This window comes from Saccostrea cucullata, unplaced genomic scaffold, assembly GCF_032062105.1.
Source record: "Saccostrea cucullata isolate Sc308-1 unplaced genomic scaffold, CSIRO_AGI_Scuc_v1 ctg347, whole genome shotgun sequence".
NCBI lineage: Eukaryota > Metazoa > Mollusca > Bivalvia > Ostreida > Ostreidae > Saccostrea > Saccostrea cuccullata.
Genome location: NW_026933200.1, coordinates 138,767 through 162,500, shown reverse-complemented (window position 1 = coordinate 162,500; position 23,734 = coordinate 138,767). Strand labels below are relative to the sequence as shown.

Here is a 23,734-nt window from a genome sequence, read left to right as displayed (position 1 = left end):
AAAGGGTGCAAGATGCCCTCTTTTGGCACCAAGTCGCACGGGCGGCACAGTGGTTAGAGCGTCTGCTATAGAGTCGCGAAGTAAGGGTTGCAGTAGGGTGCTGGCACGAAAAAGATCCCTCCCTGCTCAATTGCCCTAAGTGCCGAGTAGAGGACAAATTGCAGCTCTTCAGCGGCAAGTGATGAGTGAAAAATTCTCGAGAGGGACGTTAAACAATATACAATCAATCAATCAATCAATCTAGGTTCTCTGACTGATATTTTACACGCCAATGCATACACAACCGAAACAACACTTAAAATGGAAATTTATAAAATATACAAAACAAAATACACACATAAGTAAATTTGCTACGTGTTCATACGACACAATTAACACACATGAACTAATAATCTGCTGTAAATTTACTCAACTGTGCAGAATTTGCATATGAGTATACCAGTTCATACGACAAAAATTGCACATATGAGTTAATGTACTCAAGTGTAAAATATACTGAGGTATGCAAATCATGTCGTATGAATGGGGTATTAAGATATATTATTGTCCTTATTGTTTTTTAAATTTATTTTGATGAATGATGTTGCCATGGTAACTGAAATTGAAAATTCTTAAAAATTTTATTAATAGCGACTCCTACAGTTGTAGTCTTATTGCAATATTACCACAAAAATTGACTTAATCAAGGATTATTATTTTATTTATTGCTAGACGTTTTGATCTCATAGACAACTGCTTTTTATTTTTAATAATAAGGAATAAAAATAAATGTGAAATTTATTTCATCTGTCCAAAAACTGAATCTGAACCCATGCTATATGAAAATTGAACATATCTGGAAAAAAGTACACTTCAACGGTCCGTGTAACACTTAACAATTCAAATTTCTAAAATGATTTTGAGTTTTAGAATGTTAATATATTAGTTCAAATATCCAAATTTCAAAAACTCAAACTGATTTGGTATTTTTAAATTTAATATTTTCGTTAAAAAACTTAATTCTCAAATTTCTAAACAGGTTTTAATATTTTAAATATTTTAGATTCTTACTTTAAATGTTTAAAATTCAAATTTCCAAAAACGAATTTTGTATCTTAAACTTTTCTGTTTTTAATCTACCGTTTGTTCAGAAAATTTACGCTTAACAATCCAAAATTCATTTACATACTTTGTCTTTTGACTATCTAAAATTTACTTCAAAATTCTAAAGTTCAACTTTGAAATGTTTTAAATTCCTAGAAATTCAGGTCTTTGATTCAAACAAATTTCAAATATTCAAAACACTTTTTACAGTTTGGGTTTTTAGTCTTTAACTTCAAAATATCCAAGATATGAAATGCCAAACTTGGTTTGAATTTTGAAACTATTTCAAAAACTCTTTTGGTTACGCAAATGAGCTTTTAGATAGTTAAAATATTAAACTAATATTCAAAATTCAAATCGGGTTTGGAAATGTTATATATTTTGAATATTTAAAGTAAAATTCTAAAAACTCAAAGTGTTTTGATTATTTGAAATTAGAACATTTGAATCAAAACTCCAAATTTTTAAAAATCTAAAACGTTGCAAAGTAATTGAAATTTAGAAGTTCGAAGTAAATTTTATATAATCAAAAGACGAAAAATGTCAGTGAACTATAGATTGTTAAGTGTAAACTTTCTGAACAAACGGTAGAATAAAAACTCAAACGTTTAAAATACAAAAATCTGTTTTGAAAATTTGAATTTTGAACATTGAATGTAAAAATCTAAAATAGGAGAACTTTAAAACCTGATTGGGAATTAGAAAAGAATGACTGCACTTAAGATATGAGAGTTGGATCCCGATGTTTTGCGCAAAATAAAATTCCAAAATTCATTAAATTTATGTTTTGTAGGTATTAAACAATATCTAAGAGCAGGTTTTGGTATATTATATTACATGAAAGTATTAAATAATGCCAAGCGGCACTAGCATTTGAGACAGGGGTCTAACAGTTTTGTCTCATTTCTATTGTTATTCATATGCATACCAGTTTTCAACGACTTTGTTTACATCGAGCCGCAACTTCTCCATTTTTCTTATTTTCACAGATTGTGTATTTTAACTTAAACTTATGCATATCCAAAGGACAATGTTGGCCAAGTTGCGGCTCATATCTAACTATTAAAAAAAATGTCCCCAAACTAGGGTCGAGATAGCTACTAAATTAACCGGTCACCGAGCATCAACGATTGATATTATAATCACCTTTCTCACGTGACCTTCTGCTGTTCGATACGCTAACGCTTTCATTGAAAATTTCATTGTGTTTAAGTCTCTGTTGTGACTGTATTTATCGTACTTCCAACTTCAAACTATTGGAGATTTTTGCGCAAATTTTAATAGGGTTTGAAGATAATATGTCTCTTATTTAACTTTATGCTTTTCATTAGGGGTGTTTTGAAAGAATTCTGGTATTGACAGTGTCATTAGCTAGTACATGTATAGGCTTATGTCGCTTCTGTATTATGGTCTGCAGGGCGAGACATTTACCCCATCCCTTAACATTAGAATCATTTAATAATTGTGCACCATAAAATCAACACGATCTCTCTCTTTTCTCCATTTCAATTCGTAGTGCGAAAAAATCATATGTGCAAATGTTTACATTCCACAACCATGCGGTTTAAATGTCTCCGCCTATTTGCGGATACCTTAGATTCGAAAATGGTCCCGTTCAGATTTCCGGAATAGCCTTTTACATGTTCTTTTCTATTACATTTTCTGTAATTATAGGAATATGTATGACAAAAAAGTCTAGAAATAATATCAAAAGCATATGCTTGGACAATATTCATAGATTAATATAGCGATATATTGTAATGTAAGCTTAAAATGGGTAGCCGAAAAGGTTCCAAATGACGTACTTAAGTGCACTCATTCTTTAGATTTTTGAACTTAAATATTGAATTCTAATAAACCAAATCAGTTTGAATTTTTGAAGTTAAGATATTTAAAATAATATACAATATTAACATTCTAAAACTCAAAATCATTTCAGAAGTTTAAACTGTTAAGTGTTACTCAGACTTTCATTTAAATCACACTGACAGACATCGATAATAGATATACTTCGTAGCGTACAAATGTAGTGGTTAAGTTAACGTTTAAACTGTTAAGTGTCTTGCACCAATTGTACTTTCAACTTTTTTCAAGTTGCACATATGGTAAAAAACATTGATAATAGATATACATGAAATTATCAAAAAAGATAATAACTTATGCAAATTTTAATTACATCATTAAAAAGTTTAATCATTTATAATTGACTTTTCGGTCGGTCAAATAAAAGATGTGAAAAATGACCAAGTTAGTGCCGATTTATGAGTTATCGTTTGTAGGAATTGCATAACCCTGCTTCGCTTGGTATTGTTATATAGAGTTACATTGTTTTGTACACAAAAAGTTTTGACGTGAGAATGCTTTTTACTTTACCTGAAATAAAGCTCAAATGTGAGCTTTTCAATAGTTTTAACACATCTTTGACGATTATTATTATGAAGAAAATTTAATGTCATGTTTTTTGTGTTCGCGCTTTTTCGTCTATGTAAATATATATATTTTTACATAAATGCAACAATTGATCATCTTATTTGTGTTACTAAGCACGCTGGGGAACGACAATAAAAATTTAAATAGGTTAAACTTGCCACATTTTAATTAAAAATTTTAATTATATGCAGTAAACCGGGGAACTATACAGTAAATAAGTTTAACATGAAGGGCCACAAAACCACTGGATTCAAGAGAGCAGAAACACTTGGGAATAAATGAAAATTTGGTGGCATATTATAAAAATCTTCTTCTCAAGAACCACTGTGCCAGGAAAGATTAAACTTTTTAGCTCACCTGAGAAACATCCTCAGGTAGTGTAGATTTTCAAGTTTGTTCAAATCATGACCCCGGGGGTAGGGCAGGGCCAAAATGGCCGACCAAAGTTTTACATAGAAATATATAGGAAAATTCTTTTAAAATCTTCTTCTCAAGAATGTCATAGCCATAATTCATCATATTTATATGGAAGCATCCTCAGGTAGTGTAGATTCAAATTTGTTCAAATCATGACCCCCGGGGCTAGGGCGGGGCCAAAATGGCCGACCAAAGTTTTACATAGAAATATATAGGAAAATTCTTTTAAAATCTTCTTCTCAAGAATGTCATAGCCATAATTCATCATATTTATATGGAAGCATCCTCAGGTAGTGTAGATTCAAATTTGTTCAAATCATGACCCCCGGGGCTAGGGCGGGGCCAAAATGGCCGACCAAAGTTTTACATAGAAATATATAGGAAATTTCTTTAAAAATCTTCTCAAGAATGACAAAGCCATAATTCATCATATTTATATGGAAGCATGCTCAGGTAGTGTAGATTCAAGTTTGTTCAAATCATGACCCCCGGGGGTAGGGCGGGACCAAAATGGCCAACCAAAGTTTTACATAGAAATATATAGGAAAATTCTTTAAAAATCTTCTTCTCAAGAATGACAAAGCCATTATTCATCATATTTATATGGAAGCATGCTCAGGTAGTGTAGATTCAAGTTTGTTCAAATCATGACTCACGGGGGTAGGGCGGGGCCAAAATGGCCGACCAAAGTTTTACATAGAAATATATAGGAAAATTCTTTGAAAATCTTCTTCTCAAGAATGACAAAGCCATAATTCATCATATATATATGGAAGCATGCTCAGGTAGTGTAGATTCATGTTTGTTCAAATCATGACCCCACGGGGTAGGGCGGGGCCAAAATGGCCGACCAAAATTTTACATAGAAATGTATAGGAAAATTCTTTAAAAATCTTCTTCTCAAGAATGACAAAGCCATAATTCATCATATTTATATGAAAGCATGCTCAGGTAGTGTAGATTCAAGTTTGTTCAAATCATGACCCCCGGGGCTAGGGCGGGGCCAAAATGGCCGACCAAAGTTTTGCATAGAAATATATAGGAAATTTCTTTAAAAATCTTCTTCTCAAGAATGACAAAGCCATAATTCATCATACTGATATGGAAGCATGCTCAGATAGTGTAGATTCAAGTTTGTTCAAATCATGACCCCCCGGGTAGGGCGGGGCCAAAATGGCCGACCAAAGTTTTACATAGAAATATATAGGAAAATTCTTTTAAAATCTTCTTCTCAAGAATGACAAAGCCATAATTCATTATATATATATATGGAAGCATGCTCAGGTAGTGTAGATTCAAGTTTGTTCAAATCATGACCCCCGGGGGTAGGGCGGGGCCAAAATGGCCAACCAAAGTTTTACATAGAAATATATAAAAAAAATTCTTTAAAAATCTTCTCAAGAATGAAAAAGCCATAATTCATCATATTTATATGGAAGCATGCTCAGGTAGTGTAGATTCAAGTTTGTTCAAATCATGACCCCCGGGGCTAGGGCAAGGCTAAAATGGCCGACCAAAGTTTTCAAAGATCATATATAGGAAAATTCTTTAAAAATCATTTTCTAAAAAATAGCAAATCCATGATTGGTCATGGGACTACTTTTGGATTTAAACTTTACAATAAAAAACCATTTTCTACTTTTTCCTACCCTTAGTGCTCAGGTGAGCGATGTGGCCCATGGGCCTCTTGTTCTTTTTTGTTTTCACATGTCTTAAAAACATGAGTGAAAATAAATTATTAATAAAAATTAAAACAATAAAAAAAAAACAGAATTCAATGTGTAAAAGATAATGTAAACAATATAATTTCGAAAAATATAGCTTTCATGAACTTTTAGAATTGAGAAATATCTTTTCTCAGAGCGGGGGATTGCCCTCGCCTTGTACGCCTCCATTCTTTTATATCTTATGATTGTTCATCAATGAAAGTACTTTATTTTAAAAAAAGATGTGTTTGTGAAACGCTATTGCCCCCTTATGGCATTAAAGCAAAGATGAAACTTTTCTTAAATGCAAATTAAATATGTTGGTACCCAGTTGTGAAACATGAAAACCCTAGCACCACCTTTTTAAAAGATATTGCCAAGAATAAGTTTTTGAAAGGTAGGTCAAACTCCAGGGCCAAGGTCAGAGGGACAAAACTGTTGGTTTCTAACACAAGGAGTACATATATTAAGTATGAAATCCCTAATCCTTACCGTTCAAAGGTTATGGCCAGGATTGATTTTTTTAAAGTAGATCAAACTCCAAGATCAAGGTCAAAGGGTCACATTCTTGGTATCCAATAAACGGTCTTGTCAAATGAATTAATTATGTAATGTATGAAAGCCCTAGCCCTAACCCTTCGAAAGTTATGGTCAAGGTTCGTTTTAAAAAGTATATCAAACTCCAAGGTCAAAGGGTCAAAGTTCTTGGTATCCAATGGGGGGGGGATGTAGTGACCAACTTTTTTCAAGGCCCACTTCCAATTTTCTTTCATACAATACTACATTTCCTTTATATCACTATACTTTGGTAAAAAGTGGGGGGGGGGGGGGGGCAACCAACCTTTCAATGGACATTTTCAATAGTAAAGGTGATGTTGGGATAAAAAGTAAAAAGTGGGGGTGGGGGGGGGGGCAGGACCCCTGTTGCTACGTGCCTGGGGTTTCAAATCCTCGAAATGAGATAGGATTTACAATAATAGTCCAACAAAATATATAGGGCCTACTCAGGAAATACTGTATGAATAATTTGGAGTAAGATGGTAAAATTCCATACTAGGTTGGAACACTGTAGCATAATTAAGTCACGAAAGTTCAAGTATCAAAAAAGAATGTCGGCTACAGTACATTCTAGGAAGCCCGGCCCTGCGTCAGCAAGTTAACAACACAACATCCGTAAACTTCTTGTTTATCGTAAAGCCACTCAAAAAGAGTGAGTATTATCAAATGTTGTTTCGAAAAAGGTTAATCATGTGGTCAGTATACTTTTAAAAAAACATGTTTAGTGAAAAAATTTAAAGATGTTTGAATTCCCAGTAAGTAATGACGGTAAAATTTGATGTAGTTTTACTGTTCTAGTAAACACATTATTCGTCTATCGTTTCTCACATATTGTTTTTAGAAAACAGACAGAGTGTTGAAATCCACTGATATGAACATATTTTATTGTATATACTTTACAATAGGGATTGGGCAAACTTTCTAAAAACTTATTACGCCCTCTCCCTACATATACATTATACCAAACATATTTACACACATGGGTTTCAGCTTAAAATGAAATCACACAGAAAAACATAATATATAATAATCAGAGTAAAACACATTCAATAGAATACATTCCATGTGTAATAATCATGCTGTATAAGATTTACAATTAGAAATAATTATTGTATCAACCAAATCGTCCTGACTTTTTAATAAAAGTTTGTACAATAGAAAATAGGTATTCATTTTCAACATCATTTAACGATTTGTCTCCCCAGAGTAAAGTGTGAGTATCGACAAAAATCCACTAAATGGTCAAATCCTTTATATCTGCACTGTATAGTGCGCATTATCATCAGATGAAATATCTGTGCATGGTCGTGGGAACAGAGGGGAGGGGGGGGGGGCTTACCCCAAATAATTTTGCCTCTTCAATGATATAAAGTGTGATGTGTTTTTCTTTTAGCTTGTCAAGGAATTTTTGCTTGGTTGTGCCCGTAAAACTGAAAATGTTTGGTCATGTCCCTCCCCCGAACTGAAAATTGCTTCCTACAGGTCTGATATATATGTTAAGTTCTTCTGACTTTTCAGTATAAACTATCTAGAATTTGAAAAATGTAGTAAATATGTATATTTCATTAAATCAACAAAGAAATAAAATAAGTAATTAAAATATGGACATGATGGGTCCATGTATATAACACTTAACCATTCAAATTTCTAAAATGTTTCAGAGTTTTAGATTGTTAATATTATACTCTTTCTAAATTTCAAAAACTCAAACTGTTATTGTATTTTGAAATTCAATATTTTAGTTCAAAAATTTAAAATTTCCAAACACGTTTTTTAATTTAAATTATTATTATCATTTTTTTTTTAGACTTTTACCTGAAGTATTTAAATTTCCAAAAAGGATTTTTGGAGTTTAAAATTTTCAGTTTTTAATCTACCGTTTGTTCAGAAAGTTAAGCCTAACGGTCCGTGTAACACTTAACAATTCAAAATTCTAATATGATCTTGAGTTTTAGAATGTTAAAAATTAGTTCAAATATCTAAACTCAAAATGTCAATCTGATTTTTTTATATTGAACTTTAATATTTTAGTTCAAAAATCTAATTTTTCAAATTTCCAAACCGGTTTTAATTTTTTTTATATTTTAGATTTAAACCTTGAATGTTCAATATTCAAATTCCCAAAAAGGATTTTGGTATTTTAAACTCTTGCGTTTTAATCTACTGTTTGTTCAGAAAGTTTATGCTTAATAATCCAAAATTCACTAACTTATTTTTTATTTTGTTAATTATTTATATCTTACTTCAAAATTCTAAATTTCAACTTTCAAACGTTTTATCTAAAACGTTCCAAATTTGAAATTTAGAAGTTGGTTAATTTTAAATAATGAAAAGACGAAAAATGTTACCGAATCATGGATTGTTAACTTTTTGGATAAACGGTAGAGTAAAAACCCAATCGTATAAAATACAAGAATCTTTTTTTGGAAATTAGAATTTTGAACTTTTAGGTTAAAAATCTAAAATATTAAATTTTTTTAAAAACATCTTTGGAAATTTGAAAATTTGGATTTTTGAACTAAAATGTTAAATTTCAATGTACCAAATCAGTATGAGTTTTTGAAATTTAGATATTTGAACTAAAATATTAACATTCTAAAACTCAAAATCATTTTAAAAATTGGAATTGTTAAGTGTTACACGGACCCTTCAGAAACTCTTTTGGTCGAGCAAAAGATCTTTTAAATAGGTATTTAGAATATTGAACTGATATTCAAAATTCAAAACGGGTTCGGATATTTGATATTTTAGGTATTCAAAGTAAAGTTCTAAAAACTCAAAGTGTTTTGGTTATTTAAAATTTTAACATTTGAATTGTCAGGTGTTATACGTACCGTTAACTCCACCATGCTGGATGACTACGACGTGGAAGCAGCATGGAGCACACTTCGTAATTCAGTGTACAATACAGCCTTCGAGTGTCTGGGGCCCTCCACCAGAAAACACAAAGACTGGTTTGATGAGAACTGTGACGAGATCACACAGCTTCTAGAGGACAAGCATCGCGCCTACAAGGCTCATATAAATGATCCCACCTCCACAGCCAAGAAAGACGCTCTGAGGAACACTCGCAGCACAGTACAGCAAAAGCTTCGAGATATGCAGGACTCCTGCTGAATGCCAAAGCTGACGAGATCCAACGCTACGCCGACTCTCATGACATGAAGAAATTTTACTGTGGACTGAAGGAAGTCTATGGGCCAACTTCATAAGGCTCATCCCCTCTCCTCAGTGCTGACGGGTTAAAACTCATCACAGAGAAGGAAAAGATACTCGACAGGTGGGCGGAGCATTTTAAGGGCGTTCGGAACCGTCCCCCTACCATTATCGACGAAGCCATCAACCGACTGCCCCAGGTTCCCATCAACCAGTCATTGGACGCCATTCACTGGTTGGAAGAGATCTAGAAAGCAATTAGTCTGCTGTCAACTGACAAAGCACCCGGCGGAGACTCCATCCCAGCTGAGATTAACAAAGAAGGGGGCATGGCTCTAATCGAAAAACTCTACAATCTGTTTGAGATCATTTGGGACCAAAAGAAGATGCCTCAAGACCTCAAAGATGCCTCAATCATCCACCTGTACAAGCGAAAGGGAAATAGACAGGCCTGCGACAACCATCGTGGAATTTCCCTTCTCTCCATTGCAGGCAAGACGCTAGCGCGGGTTATACTTAACCGTCTCATTTAACACCTTGAGGATGGCCTCCGGTCCGAGAGTCAGTGCGGCTTCCGGAAGAATCGCGGTACATTGACATGGTGTTCGCTGCACATCAGCTGCAAGAGAAGTGTCAGGAACAGAACTCCGACCTGTACTTCACTTACGTCGATCCGACCAAGGCCTTTGACACTGTCAGCAGAGAAGGCCTTTGGCGAATCATGGCGAAGTACGGATGCCCAACAAAATTCATCACAATCGTTCGACAGCTGCACGATGGGATGCAGGCGAGAGTCCAAGAAGGCGGCGAATCTTCAGAGCCATTCTCTGTCTCCAATGGAGTGAAGCATAGATGCGTCCTCGCCCCGACGCTCTTCAGCTTGATATTCTCCGCCATGCTGACTGATGCCTTCGATGGCACGGACACCGGAACTGGCATCAAATGGCGCTTTGATGTCTCAGTTTTCAACCTCAGACGACTACAAGCGAAGTCCAAGGTTCAATCGGACACCATCAACGACCTCCTGTTTGCTGTTGATTCTGCCCTCAACTCTACCTCCGATCGAGGTAAATATGCAGCACAGCGTTAATAAGTTCTCTGATGCCTGTGACAACTTTGGCCTTACTATCAGCACAAAGAAGACCGAAGTCACGCACCAGCCAGGACCAGGCAAACCGTATGTTGAGACCAACATCACCATCACCATCAACAACCAATGGCTAAATGTAGTGGACAAGTTCACGTACCTCGGTAGCAATTTCTCCAGGAACGTTGTTATCGATGACGAAGCTTTACATAGAAAATATATAGGAAAATTCTTTAAAAATCTTCTTCTCAAGAATAGCAAAGGCATGAATGATCATATTTATATGGAAGTATCTTCAGGTAGTGTAGATTCAAATTTGTTCAAATCATGACCCCTGCAGGTAGGGCGGGGCCACAATGGCCAATCAAAGTTTTACATAGAAATATATACGAAAATTCTTTAGAAATCTTCTTCTCTGGAATAGCAAAGGCATGAATTTTTATGGAAGCATCCTCAGGTTGTTGAGATTCAGGTTTGTTCAAATCATGACCCCCGGGGGTAGGGTGGGGCCAAAATGGCCGATCAAAGTTTCACATAGAAATATATAGGAAAATTCTATAAAAATTTTCTCTGGAATAGCAAAGGCATGAATGATCATATTATTATGGAAGCATCCTCAGGTAGTGGACATTCATTTTTGTTCAAATCATGACCCCTGGGGGTAGGGCGGGGCCACAACATGGAATCCAAGTTTTACATAGAAACATTTAGAAAAAATCTTTAAAAATTTTCTTTTCAAGAATAGCAAAGGCATGATTAGTCCTATTCATAGGAAGCATTCTCAGGTAGTGTAGATTCAATTTTGTTCAAGTCATGACCCCCGGGGGTAGGGCGGGGCCACAATGTAAGTTAAAATGTAAAGGGCAATAAAGCCACAAGTAGTCAACAAAATATGCAAGCATCCTTAGTTAGTGTAGATTCAAGTTTGTTAAAATCATACCGTTTTCCTTTTAAGGATTGTTTGGGACCACTATTTAGTTTCAACTTTTCAACAATAAACTGATTTATGCTTTTTTCCTTGCCACACATTGCTCAGGTGAGCGATGTGGCCCATGGGCTTCTTGTTACTCTACCGTTTGTTTAGAACGTTTACGCTTAACAATCTAAAGTTGTGAAGCTGTACTGAACTTTAGATTATAAAAAAGAATTTCAGAAATTCGAATTGTTAAGTGTTACACGGACTAATATTCTAACTATCTAAAAGTTCTTTTGCTTTACCAAAAGAGTTTTTGAAATAGTTTGAAATTCAAACCACGTTTGAAATTTGATATTTTGGATATTTGAAGTGAAAGACTAGAAGGTCCGTGTAACACCTGTAAAACCTGTTTGGAAATTTGAAATTTTAGATTTTTTGAAATTTCTAAATTTGAACTAATATATCAACATTCTTAAACTCAAAATCATTTTAGAAATTTGAATTGTTAAGTGTTACACGGACCCTAAAAACCTTTAATGTAAAAGGTGTTGAGAAATATTTGAAATTTGAATCAAGGTCCGTGTAACACTTAACAATTCAAATTTCTAAAATGATTTTGAGCTTTAGAATGTTAATATATATTACTTCAAATTTCTAACTTTCAAAAACCCAAACTGATTTGGTATACTGAAATTTAATATTTAAGTTAATTTCCAAACCGATGTTAGAATTATAGTTTTTAGATTTTTACCTTAAATATTCAAAATTTCCAAAAACAAATTTAGTATTTTAAACTTTTGAGTTTTTAATCTACCGTTTCTTTAGAAAGTTTACATTCAACAATCTAAAGTTTAGTAAAGTTTTACGACTTTGATATTTCAAAAATAACTTCAAACTTCTAAATTTCAATTTTCAGACGTTTTAGATTTTTTGAAATTTAGACTTTTGATTCAAAAATTCAAATTTCAAATAACAAAAAAAAAAACTTGAGTTTTTAGGTTTTTATTTCAAAACCCGATCCGAATTTTGAAACTATGTCTGTATCAATCCAATACTCTTAATATCGAAAAGCTATTTTACTTGACCAGAGCGTTTTTGGCATAGTTGCAAAATTTAAACTGAGTTTGGAATTTGATATTTTGGATATTTGAAGTAAACTTCTAAAAACCCAAAATGTAAAAAGTGTTTTGGTTACTGGTATTTAAATGTTGAGTGTTTGAATCAAAATTCTAAATTTCTAAGAATCTAAAACGTTTGAAAGTTGGAAGTTTGAAGTAATATTCAAATAATCAAAAGACAAAAAAATGTTATAGAGTTTTAGATTGTTAAGCGTAAACTCTCTGAAGGAACGATAGATTAAAAAAAATTGTTTTTGGAAATTTAAATTTTGAATGTTTAAGGTAAAAATCTAAAAACTTAAAATTCAAAAACCTTTTTGAAAATTTAGATTTTGATCCAAAATATTAAATTTCAAGATACCAAATCAGCTTGAGTTTTTGAAAGAAATTTGAACTAATATATTAACAATCTAAAATTGAAAATCATTTTAGAAATTTGGATTGGTAAGTGTTATACGGACCATGGTTAAAGTTTTTAAAAGTTGCTCAGACTCCTAGGTCAAGGTCAAAGGGTCAAAGTTGTTGGTATCGTAGGAAAGCCTTGTCACAATGATTACATATGTGAAGTATTTATTTGAACTCACATGATATATATTTATATATATAATCAGACTATTCTTAAAACTATGTTATATCAACCCTCGGATTGATATATGACATATCTATAGATTTTGGTTTATAATAACAGATTGAGTAAGTAATTTGAAATGTTATATATGGAAAGCTTTATTTGTTAGTAAGTGTATGATGTACAGTATGTCATATACTACTACAGCTAATCGCAAAAGGAAAAAAATGTGAGTCCAAACAAAGGGAGCCGACACAAAGAGTACAATAAATCTGTCATGGCAGACAATGGTAACGAAGAACTATTGGTGTAGAGGATTGAGTATGAGGATAGCTAAAAAGAAAACACAAACAAATCGTTAAATCTTTTCAGAGTTCACTTTTATGGCGCCAAGCATGTCGTGACTTCGATTCACCGTCCATTTCTTCGCCTTCGTTGTCGAAACTGCGGCAGGTTGGGAGGTTAGGAAGTTCGGGTATGTGGTCTATGGCTTCATACAACATTAGCGCCATTCCATTCTTCATGTGACTGTCGATGTGGCAGTGCATAAACCACACCCCGGGGTTGTCGGAGAAGATTCGGATCACAGCATACCCACCCATCGGAACCAACAAGGTGTCCTTTCGGACTGGGTTGATTAGGTTAATACCTGGTATAAGTTTGTAGTTACTCCATGACTCGTCTCTCCATTGAGCATTATTGCAATTGCTTTCATCATTCGGCAAAGTTTTGCTACACTGGATATCTTCATTTGGTATTAGAGTATCTGTTCCGGTCGAATCTTTTTCTACTTTCGGAAAGGCCATCTTTAAAACCTCAAACGTGTGACCATGCATATGGATTGGATGGTTTAATCTACCCCCTTTTCCGAGATTGAGGAATACCATAATTATTTCCTTGTCATAAGACAACTCTATGGTGTGAGTGCAGGAGCACGGGTTCTCATCGCCACATCCTTCACATTTTCTATCCACTGCTTCCGGTTCTAACAAAGCTGCTATTGTTGGCGGAATAAATTTGCGTCCATTAATTGAAGGACCACCTACGAACGCAAAGTTTAGAAAAAACGTCTCAGAGCCTCTCAATACCCTATCATTTGGTTCTTTAAATGTAGATTTAAGTTCAGAGACTGGCACGCAAGTCTTTTCTGGAGAATTTGGATATTTCTGAAATGGACAATTAAGCACTGTTTTGGTATTCTCTCTTCTATTTTCACAGTATTTTTTATACTGCGACTCGATCTCCCATTGTCCTTCCTTTCGTCCAGAAAGATGTGACCTATGTTTTAGATGATGTCCAGAAGATCCCAAACTGTTGCCTGAGCTGACTCCCGTGACTCTCAAAATGGCTAACCCTTTTATATTAGGGTTTTCTTTTAAGTCAGAACCTGTCAGAATTTTCACGATAATTTTATAATTACTTTGACAAGCGGTTTGCAGATCAAGTTCGAAATCATATCTTTCAGCCGGAAGAATAATAATTTGGTCTACGATTTTTGGTTCGACTGGAAAACCATCAGTTTCTTTGACTTTCAGTTTTAACCCTGGCACGGAGAGCAGCATGGAATCAGCGGAGCCTACGTGGATCACTCGGAATACATGGGATTTGGTTCTGTCCACGACAAACTCTTCCAATGGTGCATTATTGCCATTGAATTCTCCTTTTCCATTGATAAGGATAGATTTTTGATCATTACCGGTACCTTGTAAATTAGCTTTAAACCGAGTGACAGGGTCGTACAAGTGGTTCCATTCCTGTAATTGCATGATGTATTGTCTTTCTGGAGGAATGTCATCGTCTCTTCTAAGAACTATAAAGGCCCCGTACAACCCCATTTCTCTCTGTATACCGACATGGGAATGGTACCAGTAAGTACCGGCGAAGCGAGGCCGGAATGTGTATATAAAATGTTGTCCTGGTAAGATTGGACACTGTGTAACGAACGCCACTCCGTCCATTGCAGGTGATCCAAATTGATCAATACCGTGCCAGTGTATCGTGATAGCCTCGTTCATCAGCTTGTTTTTGACTTTAATAGTAATTTTCTGATCCTGGTATACGACAATATTAGGTCCTGGCATTTTTCCATTAGCGGTCAGTAAGTTTGTAGTTGTCAAGTTCCACCCGTCTGCTGTGTTCACAGATTCTGTTGGTACTTCCTCATCACCATCAACAGTGAACAGAGAACGGTCTTTGGCGTAGACTGGTCCGTTCAAGGGATCAATCATTGTAAAGGCGTAATCAATTTCGAGGCTCCCAAAACATTCGTCATCTTCCTTAACACAGGTAAACCCAAACGCAGAATCGAGTATGACGAGGGCAAGGAATAGAAGGATCTTTGCCTAAAACATGATAAAGTAATCTTTTGAAAATTGAATGAGTATAAACAGTAATACAGAATTTATGCCAGACACATTTTAAGAGTACATCTTAGGATAATTCTTTATTAGGTTATGTTCAAAATCAAGTCATTAAATCAATGTGATTCGATTGAAAAATATTTGCTTTGGGATTTATATGTTATTAAATGTTCAGAATATTTTAAGTTTATTAAATAGGTTTCATTTATGATCGAAACAAATAAAACTTACACTATATCGTTAACTTTAAAATAATACGTTTATCATTTCAAAAATAAAAACCATGCATGGAGAAATTATTTTAATCTTACCATTACTGAGGCGCACTTTGTTGACCGGAGAAAATAAGTGTTCAGTTCTTAGGTTTTCATTTTTATATACAGCATGTATCCTGTGTGCATCATGTTTCTGTGAAAAATTAACTTATTATGTTACGTTATAATATAAAAACCACAAGCTTGATTACATGTAATCATAAAAAAAACCTCAGATTAAGTACTTTTAACATTTTTTTATGTTTCTGTTTTCTGTAAATTCGTTTTCAGTCAATATTATGTAAAATGGGTCGCCTCTCTCTTCAAATCATAATTATTGTTTCTTCTGCATTGATTGTATGTATTTGTTAGTGTTTGTATATGTCTGTCTGTCTGTATGTTGTTTATTTAACGTAACATTGTAGCTCTCCGGTCTGTCAAATTAAATATTTTTTTGGAGAGCTACAGTTCTGCAGCTAGCCTATATTTTGAAATACTTACCTGAAAGCATTACCTTGTCTACCAAACATTAATGACATATTATGTACAATTCTATTGGAGTGAATTCACGATCAAAATGTTTGATCGAAGTCCAGTGCGCCGCCTGTACCAACGCAGCCGTTTTTTTTCCTCAAAGAGTCGGATTTCACCCCGGTGTATATAAAATGTTATAAAATTCACATTAAGTTAAAGCACGAACATCAAAATTTGAGGACATATAGTTGATAATAAAATATTAAGAATTTGCATCTCCATTTAAAAAATACAGAGTAGTAATTACTTTTCCAATCGGATTTTAAATATAATGTATCGATTTTTAATTGAAATTCACGCCACCTTCCTACACCAGACAATGAACTGTATCATTTAAATAGGGTTAATTTGTGTAGTAACTCCTTATTTGTCCATAAAGTTAACAGTTAGAGTTGGTTTAATCTATATGTACAAAATTTCATTAATATTTGACATCGGGTTCCTAGAAAACAACGCTTGTCTAAGGAATTTTGGGACAACCCTCGTGTATATATATATATATATATATATATATATATATATATATATATATATATATATATATATATATATATATATATATATATATTGCATCGCCCCGTCTGATATCGCGATTTAAAACAAAACAAACAAACAAAAAAAACAAAACAAACAGTGTCGTGTATGGCACGCCAAATTCACAAAAATGAGCTAAACATAGTTTCACAGTCGATAAACTAGGTTTATCGGTTGTAAACTATAGTTTACGGACTGTAATCTACAGTTAACAACGTTAATCTATATTTTACATTCGTAAACCATAGTTAACGCGATAATCTATGTTTCAGAACCGTAAACTAAACTTTACACTGAAAACAATCATTTGCGATTACAAAACATAGATTATCTGATAAATACAGTTTCACGATTTGTAAACTATGGTTGACAACTCTTAACAATAAGTTAAAGATCTGATAAATATAGTTTCACGATTTGTGAAACTATGATCAACAACTCTTAACTATAGTTCACGATTGTAAATTATATAGTTTACAGACGTGAATCTATGTTTATCAACAAAATCTATTCTAAACGTTTTATTACAAACAGATAAACTTTGATTAGCATTCGTAAACTATAGTTAACAACCGTTAAATATAGTTTTACAGATGAAAACTATAGTTAACGAATTGTTAATGATAGTTCACGGTTTGTAAACTTTAGAGAATCTCAGGAAAAAATACTGAAAGAGAATCTGATTCAAAAATCGACTGGGGCCCGTTTAACAAAAGAACTTACGACTAAGACGAAAAACTTCAGATCATTGTAAAATTTTGCAAAATTAATAATTCTCTTTGTCTGTGTAAAAATATCTTACCACATTCTTTCTAAAATGTTTAAAATAATTTTCGATATAATGTTGATTAAAAAGTTATATGAATAATTATACTTGGTCTTAAGTCGTAAGTCCTTTTGTAAATCGGGCCCCTGAAATCCAAGTTAGCGACGAAGAAGAGACAAATTATGGAATTGGTGGAGTTTTTAGAGGAGAATAACTGTACCATGTCTGATTATAGTTTGATTGACAACCATGGAGAACTAAAGAGGAAGCTATCTGACGTCGACGCCGATGTGTTTAACTGTACATTGTGACATGACCCGGTGAGTTTTCCTTTGAAGTCAAGCATACTGTAACTGCGATACAGAACACTTTTTGTGGGCGTTTCTTATGCAAATGAGCAGAAACTGTACTGTATCTGCAAAATATCAACGATACAGTACGGTTTATATTTAGCGATGACGGAAAGCTGTATCCATATACAGACATACCAATCGTTCAATTCGCCATAGAACTGTTAGTATTTACTCAAAAATTGAGGTGAATTAAGAATAAAATTTTACAACGTAAAGGTATTATTGTCGGATTCAAAAATTTTAGAAAGGAGGGAGTGGGGAAGTTCACAAATTATTACTTTGACCCCCCCCCCCCCCCCCTTAAAAAAAAACGGAAAATCGTATTCCGTGGGGTTATATTTATAATCAACCAACACCTATGTGCGTCATTTCGTTACTTGTTGACGAATTAAAAAGCGTATGTATACAAGATTAGGAAAAAAAAATTATTTACGAAAGCGAAAAAGAAAAAAAACTCAAAGGAGGTGGGATGGGGGCACTAGTGAGTGCTGTATTATATATTTTTATATATATATACATTTTAATGAAAACATGATCGTAAAATACCCCCCCCCCTTTTCCTTTCATCTGCTTATTTCAATTTGTATATGACGACCGGTGGAGGACATTGTCGGACATTTCTCTCAGAATCTACGATCTCCCGAAGCATTTTTGTTTCAAAAATATTCCCACATGATTCTTATATATCAAAATGTTTTGCATTAAATCGTAGCTTAAACTGAAAAAAAAAATGTCAGCAAGAGCTGCATAGAGAAAAAAAACCCTGCGCAATCAAATCTAAATAAAATTTTTGGAGAACAAATTAATTTATGCATCCCTTAAATAATTATTTTAAAATGATAGATACCTGCACGTCCATCTCACTCGGCATTTCAGTTGCGAATGCTTAAAATGGGATACTAAATCAACTTTCTGCAAAATCTTTCTGCATGATTGGTTGGGAGGTATGTACCCAAATACGCATGTAAATTAGTGAGGTCCTTGGAAAGGTCATGTCACAAGTCATTTAGAATACTCGTTTCTTACTGTATCAGAGATACAGTGCGGGGCCCGGCTCGAGCTATCGCTCTCGCCTCAAGCCCCGCCCTGTATCTCTGATACAGTAGGAAACTCGTACTCTAAATAATACATGTCAATGAGATATAGTATATGGAAAATCACTGATGAACTACTGGAATCTTTGATGGAACCGATATTGAATTTAGATGATTTTAATGCTAGTGAAATAGACTCATTTATGTGTGGTACAAAAGAATTAGATAATCTTAACACATTCAGTGAAGACACTTGTTACATTACAAACTATGAAACAGAATATCTCGAAGAATTTAGCAAACAATGCCAGAAGATACGTAGATTTAGTATTGTACCTGAAGATTTTTGTGTTACTGCTAGTGGTGATATTTATTTTACGCAGATGGAGAATGATCTTATTAGCCTTCTCTCCTCATCAGGATCTGTCTATACGATCACCAACATGCATCCCTGGTCACCATCGGGTATATGTGAAACTGTGGAGGGAAATCTATTGGTCACGCTTCAACATAACGAAGAAGGTGAGGGAGACATGCGTCTGTTAAGACACATGACATTGACTGGTCAAGTAATTTGTGACTATGAATACATGGAAGATGGGAAGTACAGACTTTTTTGTGACCCACACAGAGTCACACAAAACAAAAATACTGACATAGGCATTATAAACTATATCGGCGAGGATATAGTTGAACTGATGATCATGTCTCTTTCTGGTCACGTAAAGTTCACCCATCAACATGATCAAAGAGGCTTTGCAGACCATACAGTGTTATATCCAGGTGATATGGAGTTTGACTCCCACTACAACATCATTGTTTCTGATTTAAACACCGGTTGCATCCATCTGCTGAGCACTTAGGGGGAGTTCCTGAAAATTTTACTGACAGAAAAAGAAACCAACTGTTCCCACAAGTTATCTCTCTGTGGCTCTTCATTGTGGTTAGTAATTCGGAAGGTTTTGTCAAAGTGTTCCAGTATAAAAACGATTGTCGTGATATTTGTTATTAATTACACCTAAACAATACAAAGATCTTGAGCTATTCCCATGCTCCACCAAGAAAAATAAATATTGCAAGTAGTTGAGTGTAACATTTAAAATTTTCACCCCAAGAAAACCACTTTCAACCGACATTGATAAACATTTGCCTTTAATATGATACAGTAATCTTTTGAAAATTGAATGAGTATGAAAGTTACATGTATACAGAATTTATACCAGACATATTTTAGTTGTACTTCCTAACATCATTTGTTTTCTTGAGGCTATGTTCAGGACGATATCGTTATAAATCAATGCGATTTAATTGTAAAACATTTGCGTTGGGACTAATATGTTGTAAAATGTTCATATTTTTTTTAAAGTTTATTAATTGTTTGATTTATGATCTGAACAAATAAAACATAAACTATATCATGTACGAGGGTTGTTAGAAAAGTTCGCGGACACATTGAATTACGGAAAATCTATTGTGTACTGTGAAGTATGACCTATGTCTGAATAAATTTCTACATTTTGTTTATTAGTATGTAAAAAATCCGGTCCATTTACTAAAATCTTGAAAATTTACAACGATTTTTACTATGAGGTCATGGGATTCACGGAGCAATCACATGACGTAAGGCGACGTGACAACCAGATTTCAACACGTTAAGCTTTGTCGCAGTTCATTAAATCTTTCATTTTTTCATGTTTTTCTTATCTTTTTTCTACTCTAAAATTGAATATCTATATCAAGACATGCTACTTCTCTACTATAATGTCTTTTGTGCTGATTCGGATATTATATTGAGATCTTTAAAAAAAAGTCTATGCAGTTAATCCGTCAGGTATGGAAACTATACAAAACCATATAGGCACAACATCCATGCAATAAGGGGGTATTGAAGTATCGATGGAGTTAATCATTCAAAATCTTAATCCTTACATTCTTATAAACCATTTGAAAACTTTTGTCCTTTGTATGTGTAGGAAATTCCCGGCAGCATCTTGAACATTTTAATCTCTTTATAGGCATTTTCCTGTCTGCACACATAATTTTTACGTAGTGCAGTGCTCCATGACGCTCAATGACGTCCCGATTTTTGGCTGTGTTTTTACACGTTGATCATTTATAAATGGTTATAAACCAGTCATATAACCTCCAATTTGATTCAAAATTTCTTCAAGTGACGTTTCATGAATACTTTAGCGACAGGTAAAATATCACAAATCTCTTTGCGCTACAATTGTGCAATTTTTAATTTTGATAAAGAGTCTTTGTGATGTAAACGTGCCAAAATGTAGCATGCTCCGTGAAGCAAGTTTTATCAAAATAAAACAGCTATATATTTTTCAATGATCACCGGAGAGCACCAAAGTTTTGAATATTTATTGGAAAATAGGTTATGATTTCATCTGAAAAGTTTGACCGGTTTCGTGGAAATAGCGCGCTCACAATAGAACTTGTCCGCGAACTTTTCTAACACCCCTCGTACATTGAAAAAATACGTTTATCATTTTAAAAACAAAATGATGTCTTTTAAAAAAAAGGACTGGAATACGTGGACTATGCATGTCAAGTTTAGTTACCTCACTAAAATCAACAACCTGTAAGTTAACTCACTAAGACGAACAACTTCTAAGTTATCTCACTAATACCAGCCATTTGTAAGTTACCTCACTCAGATCAACAATTTGTAAGATATCTCACAGACACTAAAATCAACAACTTGTTAGTTATCTCACTAAAATCAACAACTTGTTAGTTATCTCACTAAAATCAACAACTTGTTAGTTATCTCACTAAAATCAACAACTTGTTAGTTATCTCACTAACACCAGCAACTTCAAAATTTATCTCACAAAGATTGGCAAGTTGTAAGTTATCTCACCAGAAACCGACAACTTGTAAATTATCTCAATTAGATCAGCAACTTGTAATTTATCTTGTAAGATATCTCACTAGATTTTATAAGCCTTCTTACCAAGGGTAGCCAATTTATAAGTTATTTCGTTACACCCTATAACTTGTACATTAGTCACTTTACTGCTGATTTCCAACATTGAGCAAGTTATCTAATGCCAAGATAGCCCTTGCATGATTTCTTCAATCTTTTAATTTAAATGACTTTTGCCATAACAAATTTTGCTACTTAACTGCCCAAAAACATATTTAAGGTAGGCACATAATGTCCTTCAGCCAAAGACAGAGCATTATTCTAGTCAGAGGCAAAACAGAGACACATACATTTAATGAATTGACATAGTTGTTGTGAGTGCTGTGGTTTCACACAGATTATTTATCTAAGGCCCCATACACATTGTGAGCAGCTGTATTTATGGACATAAAAAACGATCATATTAAAGCCCCCCTAAGGATGGGAATTCAATCGTTTTTAGGCCACCCTTGGAATCTGAGGGTAGTGACGCCAGCATTAGAGACTTCGAGAGTCCTCGATCTCAGGTCATGCCACCTGGTTACAATGGAGACGTCTCACAATACATTGAGGATCCATCAGTATGCATATAGCTTCTTAACACACTTGGTACTAAAGTTCTTTCCAAAGGCGAATGACATATTCATGTCACGTACAAGTTTTGTGTGTATTTATTTCCTTCTTTATTTTAATGCTAAGCACTCGGGGGCCATGCAACACATGACCCAGGCTCATTCACAGGTAAGCGTAGGTGTCGTCACTGGTTGTATCATAATGTGTATCACAATCAAATTACTAACAAATTCTTTATGATTTCATTTCACAGTCGGAGATCGGACATCATGGATACTGAGGAATACAGTCTCTTGAACACCAGATGTTGCCTAGGAGATTATGACGTTGACCCAGAAAATTTTTGTCAAGATCCTAGAAATTCAGTTTATTTATTTGAAAGACTTCTACAAACCAAAATGATCTCAGAGTATTCAGCCAACATTCAAGTAAACAATCATGAAAATTTAAATGTGAAAAACGTGAAAAACGTGAATGCTGGAAGAACTGCGAACGATAGTATTGTTCTCCCGCCTACCTCCAAGTCAATTTTCAAAAGTTAACATATTCGATGATTTTTTTTATATATTTTTTATAGATAATTATATGGATTTTCATAAAACATTACTTATTTGGGAAAACAAAGAGAGATAACTCTAAAATTTTGGTAAAACTTGTGTTTTTCACTATAGAAATCAATGGAAAAAGGAAAATATTTTTAAAACATCTTCCCCCCCCCGTGTCACAAAATTCCTCTTTACAGGTAATATGGAATGGTATTTCACAAATTCATACCAAAGCCTTTTGTGTGACACGGGGGGGAACATATGTTTATTGACAAATATTTACATTTGCAAATGTTTTCCTTTATATAACACTACTGAAGGCAAGCGTTTTTATAACTGTGTAAATACAGGTATGGGGTCAAGAGGTCATAGATGTGCGTTTGGATAAACGTTCGACGTAATTTCTCTGTGACGTCATAAAGGGTCGACGCGCGTTTAGTGGATTACATACATGCCGTTGGGTTTGAAAAATTAACGCATTTCACACGTTAAAAGTAACAATCAGTATAAAGTATGAATAAGTCACAAATGTAAATATAAGTAATAAGGTATCATTTTTTGAGTTTTATTGAGATGTAAAACGGGTTGCCACATGATCAAATCTTCCATAAAGCCCTTCGGGCTTTATGGGATTTGACAAAAAACGATAAAAAAAACGATAAAAATGCTTATTTTCCACCAATTTCAAAGCGATATACAACTGAAACATTATATTTTATTGAAATATTTATGTTTTATTTATTTGCCTAAAACATAAGAAAAGATATAAGGAACATTTAATCATATCCAAGACTATTTCAAAATTCGGTGATGCTTGAAACT

General features: G+C 33.9%; 2 protein-coding genes across 2 annotated transcripts in view; one reads left to right on the top strand and one right to left on the bottom strand.

The window, feature by feature from the left end:
• Positions 1-22,796, top strand: part of LOC134237627 (cohesin subunit SA-1-like) — a 54,636-nt gene extending 31,840 nt beyond the window's left edge. Inside the window, exon 32 of the mRNA XM_062719754.1 lies at positions 22,621-22,796. Within this exon, the coding sequence (XP_062575738.1) occupies positions 22,621-22,647 (27 nt within the window). The 3' untranslated portion in view covers positions 22,648-22,796. The remainder of the gene's footprint in view (positions 1-22,620) is intronic.
• On the bottom strand, positions 13,180-15,831 carry LOC134237625 (uncharacterized). Its single transcript, XM_062719751.1, has 2 exons — positions 15,711-15,831; positions 13,180-15,381 (listed from the first exon to the last, which is right to left on the bottom strand). The coding sequence occupies exons 1-2, from the start codon at positions 15,711-15,713 to the stop codon at positions 13,408-13,410; spliced, it is 1,977 nt and encodes a 658-aa protein (XP_062575735.1). The 5' UTR covers positions 15,714-15,831; the 3' UTR covers positions 13,180-13,407.
• Positions 22,797-23,734: the final 938 nt, after the last annotated feature.